Here is a 7432-nt window from a genome sequence, read left to right as displayed (position 1 = left end):
AAAAAATGACAGTTTACTTATGACCTTTGAGGATTATTTGAAACCTCAACTTTCCTCAAATTCTCAACCTATATTGCAATTTTTGATCTACTGAATTCTGTGGAGTGACTGTAGAAATTTCTATTATACATAGATTGGATGTACCCTATTTATAGCTGTAGATATATACTTTTATCTCTGAAGGTCCTTTGAGGCAATTGTGCAAAATACTATATTAAGAATTGACAGGCCCAGCAAGCATGACTCAATGGTTGAGCATTGACCTATGAACCAGGAGGTCATGGTTTGATTCCTGGTCAGGGCACATGCCCAAGTTGGGGGTTTGATCCCCAATAGGGGTCATATAGGAGGCAGCCCATCAATGATTGTCTCTCTTCACTGATGCTTCTATCTCTCTCTCCCTTCCTCTCTGAAATCAATATAAATATATTTAAAAAATTGATTTTTAGAGAGAGGAAGGGAGAGGGAGAGAAACATCAACGCATATTTGGCAGCTTTCAGGGCTGTTTTCTTGCATATGTTGACTTTGAGGTGCTTATTATGTGTCCACATCAGACGTCAAGTGGAGAGTTCCACATTCAAGTCTGGAATTCGAGGGAGAATTCCTCTTTGAAGACATACGTTTGGGAATCCATAGTGTATGGATGGCCATTAAAGCCATGAATTTTAATGCTATTGCAAAGGGCTGAAAACTGCTAGAACAGAGGGAAGGACTGGGGACCAAGCTAGAAGTCCTCCTGTGTTTGGAGGTTGGAGAGATAAGGAAGATGCAACAAAGGAGACTGAAATAGTATCCAGAATAATATACGATGCTAAAAGACAAGTAAGAACATGTTTCAGTTAAATAGTAAACTGAGTCAAGGTTGTTGACAATTTAAGTAAGACAAGGATAAAAACATTAAACCTTGAACTTATGATAGAGAACTTTGATAACTCTTCATGAGTAGTTGAATGCTGCTATAAAAGAGAAGAAAAAAATATGAGGTCGTTGCCAGCACAGGATGCAGGGTCTAGAGAGGTTTGATTTCTTTAAGATTGGGGAATGCAAAGGTATTGAATGTTATTGAAAATGAATTAATCAAATGGGGAAATTATGTATGATACAGGGAGAGATGGGAGAATTACTAGAGTTATCTTCTAAAGGAGGCAAGAGTGGATTGGTGCTAACAGAAGTTGAAGTGTTGGCCTTGATTAGGTGCAAATACAACAGAACATATTTCTCTTAAAAACAAATAGAAAATAATCCGTGGGAAACATCATGCTAATTAAATTGCTCAATCACATAACTTTCCAGGAAACACAGCCTGAACTAAACAGACTCACAGAAAAGTTCTTCCAAGCATTTACGAATTGTTAACTTCAAGATTAAAGGTTGATTTTAGAAAATATAAGGGAAGGAATATCCTCTATCTCATGTTCTCAGGTCCACACAGCCTGGATGCCTATAGTATATTTATTGCTTGGGAACATTAGAGTGAAAGATTCTTTTATTATTAAAAATGAAGACTTCCTCACTGATAAAGTTCAAATACCTCACGATCTTTTCAAACCACTGACATAATCTAATTATGCAGATTTCATAGATAATGAAACAGTATAGTAGCTAATAATGTTTCTCAAAAGAATATAGTATATCAGCAAATGATCAATTTTATTACCTAATGGGTATATAAAAGTTCAGTTTTCTTAGTCTACTATAGGCCTAATTCCAGGGTGCAATTAACATGACCCTTCCATGGAACAATTGGAAGCTATCCTCTAGATATCACCACAGCCTTGTTCCAATACTTTCCACCTGTAAGAGTGATAAAAAAAAAAAATCTCTAAAACTAGAACCCTTGCCTCAGGCTTTGCTTCTATAGACCCCGAGCTAAGAAATTAAGTTTAGAAGATTAAAATTGTGTCAAGTGCCATAGAGCCAGGAAAAAATTAAAGTCAGGTTTCAACCTCAAGTGAAAATTAACTTGGTCATCATGTTGTCTAGCCATATTACAAGAATGGTGATGGAAAAATTAAACACTGTGCCTCAACCAGGATTTCTTTCACGTTCCCTCATTCTAGAAACCCTTGCCCACAGTAAATGGCACAAATTCAGAAAAGAAGGTATCCTATCAACGAGTTTCTTCAAGGCTTGTTTCATGTCCCTGTTCCTCAGGCTATAGATGAAGGGATTCATCATTTGAGGAAATACAGTGTACATCATGGAAGCCACTGCAGTCTTCCTGGACGACTCAGCAATCGCAAAACTAATATACACACCAAAAATAGTTCCATAGAACAAGGAGACAACTGAGAGGTGAGACCCGCAGTGGAAAAAACTTTAAGCTTTCCCCCCAGTGATGGGATTCTCAATACAGAGGAGACAATTTGACTATAAGAGAAAATGATTCCACACAGAGGAATACCACCAAACAGACTTATAAGGACGTATATCAGAAGGTTATTGATGAGGGTGTCAGAACATGCGAGCTTCAGGACCTGAGCAAGCTCACAGAAGAAGTGAGGGATTTCCAGGTCCTTGCAGAAAGACAACCGCAACACCATCAGACTGTGGAGCAAGGCAGCCACTGTACTAAGGAACAGTGGGAGTACAATGAGCAGAATACAGAGATGGGCATTCATGATAACTGTGTACCTCAAGGGGTGAAAAATGGCCACATAGCGGTCATAGGCCATGGCTGCAAGGAGAAAATTCTCAAATCCACTCAGAACCAGGGCAAAGCCAATCTGGGTGAGGCAGCCTATATAAGTGATGCTCTGATTCTGTGCTTGGATGTTCACCAGCATCTTTGGGATGGTGACTGTGATTACGCCGATGTCAGTAAAGGACAGGTTGGAGAGGAAAAAGTACATGGGTGTGTGCAGGTGGGAGTCGGAGATGACGGCCAGGATGATGAGCAGGTTTCCCAGAACAGTGGCCAGATAGATGGACAGAAACAAGTAGAAGAGGAGGGACTGCAATTCTGGATCATCTGTCAATCCCAGCAGTAGGAATTCTGAAACATCTGTTTGGTTTCCAGGTAACATGTTGTTCATGAACCTGATGGAACAGATGGGAGAAAATAAAATAAACTGAATGGTCCCCAGGAGTGTAACAGTCACATCCAATGGCAACTTGATAGAAATGTAAATTCTTGGTACTACTTTAGACTTACTGCAATAAACTCCTGGAGTGATGACCTATGTTTTAACAAGCCTTCCAGATGAATTTCATATTTGCTAAAGTTTGAAAACTAGGAATTAAACAACAAGAAGAAAACCATTGTTTAGATGGTGAACCTAATGGAATACTCAGATCTTTCCCTCTGTTGATTTCTCCTGTCATCATTCTCTCTCACTCTTCCTCTTCCCTTCACTCCCTTTCTTGGCCCAAATATTTGATCACTAGCTCTGTTTATAACCTAGTGTCAAGAGCTGAGACGGAAACAAAGAAAAGACATGGCATTTCCTTCAGAAATATTCCTTCACCTTCAAACAGAAAGATGAGAATTAAGTTATTCAATATCTCTTGCAGAGCATATGGTCCCCAATCATCTGAAGGGTTTGTCAAATTATTGATGAGTTAGATCATACTATCACTCTATTATCCACGGGGAAACTTAGAAAAGGTGAGACTGTATCATGAACACAAATATACAGCAGGAGGAAAAGACAAAGTTGAGTACATGTTGTCTGATGCTGAGTTTACTGTCTGACTGATCATCACTGTTAATGCCTCTGGGTAATAGAGAATTAGAATTCCTAAACCATCACTCAGATTTCATAATTTTCCTTTAAAATTTTTATATATTTATCTTGAAAAGTGCCTCAATTCCCCCTAAGGTATGTTCACTCCTGGCCATTGCGTAGTGTGAATAGTGTGTCAGGTAATGGCATCCATCCAAGTGCACGCTCTGCACCTGAGCTTAGATTTTAAAATGTTGCCTATAAGCATATAGTTCATAAGATTCCCCCATGGGTACGCCACTCATCTGCATTATGAATTTTGTCTAAGAGAAGCTGCAAACCATGCTGATCACATTCTCTCTCTCATCCTAAGGGATTTCTTCCCCTAAGGTGCCAAGTGGCATATTATGTAGAAAAATAAAAAATAGCTAACTTAGACAAAGAAGGAAATGCATACGCTTTTCATAAAACAGACAGAAATAGCAATAAGTGTTATGGTCTTTGAAGGCAGAGATTTGCAAGAAAATGCAGATTTATAAGAAACTTATAAAATAATCAGGTTTCCTAACAGGTTTGTCTCTCTGAAGCAGTGGTCTTCCCTCTCCTGGCAAAGACAGAAGTGCCTGTGACAGCCTCCAGTATGTGGTGTATCTTTTAGACTCAAGCACTTCAAATGTAATCCAAACCAGTGCTTGCTTTGTGAATGAAGACATTTGTTCCACTGTATAGGAGGTGTAGGTGCCCTCATTTGTCTAGCAGTGATGGCGAACCTTTTGAGCTCGGCGTGTCAGCATTTTGAAAAACCCAAACTTAACTCTGGTGCCGTGTCACATACAGAAATTTTTTGATATTTGCAACCATAGTAAAACACAGACTTATATTTTTGATATTTATTTTATATATTTAAATGCCATTTAACAAAGAAAAATCAACCGAAAAAATGAGTGTCATAGGTTCGCCCTCACTAGTGGGAAGTTTCCTGAAGCTCGTGAGCTGCTGAGGTGATGAGCATTGGGCAGAGGGGCAGCAGCCGGCGCAGCACTTGGTCCATAGGACCCTTGTACTGACTCCTCCTGTTTTGTGTGTGTGGCCTTTTTTGTCCTGAACAACAGCACCCGGCATGAGTTATTCCTCAGAAGGAAGCAATGGGTGGGCAAGCTAAGGAGAGACAACAGAAAGAGAGAATAGCTTCAGTATGGAAACTGCAAATTTCAGGGTGAATTTCTGAGAGGAAACTCCATCTCATAACACCTACTGTGTGAAGAGGGATGAAGTAAACATGAATGATATCAATATTCATTTGGCATGAACATATGATGAAATGTATAGCAAATAAAATGAATTAAATAATAAAGCGAATAGATAGGAAAAACTTATATAAGAAAAGATGTGGCATGATGAAAAGTGTACAGCATGAGAATATTGAAAATATTCATTGAACATTCCTCAGGTAGTAATATAGGACAAAAATAAATATACACACATTTAAAAGACATAACTTATTAAAGAACAACAAGATAAAGAGATAACAAAGTACTAGGTACACACATTATCCTCACTGAAGGTGAATTTATTGCAATGATAATACAGGTATGTATGAAGCCCCCCTCATAAATTTGCACAATCTTGATTGTTTTCCTTCCCCAGGGAAGCCACCACACTAACTTCAGATACATGATTCCCCTACGATTTCTATTAGAATCAGTATTATTGTTCCATAAATAAATGCATTCTTTTACATTTAAATAGCTATCATAAGCAGAACCATGTGGTACATGTCATTTACAACTGGTATTCTTATGTAATTTAATTTTGACTAACAGTGATGTTTTGTCCCACTTTATTAATTTTAATTACCTGATGGTATTATACTATATTGTTACATCACAACCTATCTCTCTATTCTCTGATTGTCTTATGGTTAGTGCCTTTTATCCTTTATGTGCTTGTAAAGACACAGATAAAAGTACATGGGGATACCAGCACATTCAATATGGTGTTGTGTATAAAAAGGCAAGAACAGAAAAGAAGGGTAATGTAAAGGGGTACCTGCTGTATGAATATTTTTTTAACTTTATAAAAAATCTGAAGCAGAATGCCAACATTTGTTAATTCTGGAATCAGTTAAAGAATGGTCATGCAGTTTTACATTTATTATACTATGGAGAGAAACAGGTGTACTGGGAAGGCAGCCAGCTGAATCTCTGTTTCCCCTTTCTCCCCTGCATTTTCACAGCCCAGCTACAGAGATGATACACTCTTCTGTGCATGCTGTACCGTAACCCAGGAATGGAAATCAAAGGAAAAGCTGATCATGCCCATTCCCTGGGACCACCACATGCATTCAGGTAAATGTCAGAAAGGTTGCAGGAGTCACTGTGTGAGAAGGGGCAGGTTTCTGCTCAGGAGAAAATGAGTTCTGTCAGTTTTAGACAGGTAAGGAGAATGGCAGGTTGAGAATGAGATGACTATCTGTACAAACATACATGAGAACCTGTCAACAAGAAAACAGTTAGGCAGAATCGCTGGAACACTGGGTTCTGATTACAATGTGCATATACTCTCCTCAATGCCTCATCGCATTAACTAAGGGATCTTAAGTTACCTGAATGGCATCATTGCGGATTGATGCTTGATGTGTCACCTGGATATTTAAGATGGAAGATTTGTCCATAGGAAGGGCAGAGTGACCAAGGGTGGCAATGGGCTCCTGGTGAAGAAGGGTCTGGAAGGAGCCTCAGGTGTGATGCTCACTGACTAGGCCAGGGTGGTTGAGTGAGGTTGTGGCAGGCTGACTTTCTACAGTCTCTGTATCCCTGGGGATCAATATCCAAAGGTCTTCATTAGACAAATTTTAGCATCATTCTGATCCCTGAGAATTACAAATCCTTTAAGACCAGTACAAGAAGAGAGAGAAATCCTTGATGGCTAACCCTTGACTCTGTTGGGCTAGGTGTTTGCCACCCAGTTCTCTCCACTTGTTCACACTCACCTCCATGTCATATACCTTGGGCACATGAACATACACTCCTTTGCTAAGAAATTCTACACTTTTACAAAAGTTATAAACAAAGGTATCTTTAATTAATTTCTAATTAATGATACTAGGAAGCCTGATTCCAATTTGAAGTGGGAAAACATAGTTTGTGTATTGGCCATAAATATTTACAAATATAGTGAAGATATTATAAAAGGAAACATCTAGAGGTATTTTATCTTTAGAGTCATTGACTGTTTCCTTTTTCAATGTCCACACAATAGATTCAACGCATATTTTGCTTCACCTTTGAGGCCTTTTGATTGAATTATGGTTGTTCACTTTAAATTATATTATGATAATGCAATGTCACTGAACGGCCCTGGTGTGCAATTTTGTCCATAAGTCAGGGGAAGACAAATATTGCTGACCTCAGTTACATGTGGACTCTGAAAAAGTCCAACTCATAAAGGAGAGTAGTATGGTGGTTACCAGAGCCCGAGTAAAGGGGGATATGGAGAGATGTTGGCCCAAAGGTCCAAACTTTCAGTTATAAGATCAGTAAGTTCTGGGAATCTATGTACAACATGGCTATTGTAGTTAACAATATTGTATTTTATAGTAGAAAGTTTTTTACCTGATAAAAAATTCCATTTTATAACTTAAATTTAAACAATGCTATATGCCAATTATATCTCAATTAAGATGAAGGGGGAAAAAGAGATTACCAACACCCTACAGTATCTGCAATACTTTATCCCAATAATGTTCTGCTTCTCCCCCAAGAAG

General features: G+C 38.5%; 1 protein-coding gene across 1 annotated transcript; it reads right to left on the bottom strand.

Annotated features, from left to right (window-relative positions):
- Positions 1–2052: 2052 nt before the first annotated feature.
- Positions 2053–3042, bottom strand: LOC102768563 (olfactory receptor 7G1-like). Its single transcript, XM_015565673.1, is given in 3 exon segments — positions 2053–2091; positions 2093–2310; positions 2313–3042. Coding segments are annotated over 3 exon segments (981 nt in total). The 5' UTR covers positions 3037–3042.
- Between the last annotated feature and the right edge of the window lie 4390 nt (positions 3043–7432).

This window comes from Myotis davidii, unplaced genomic scaffold (assembly GCF_000327345.1).
Source record: "Myotis davidii unplaced genomic scaffold, ASM32734v1 scaffold972, whole genome shotgun sequence".
Lineage (NCBI taxonomy): Eukaryota > Metazoa > Chordata > Mammalia > Chiroptera > Vespertilionidae > Myotis > Myotis davidii.
This window is presented reverse-complemented; position numbering and strand designations above follow the sequence as displayed.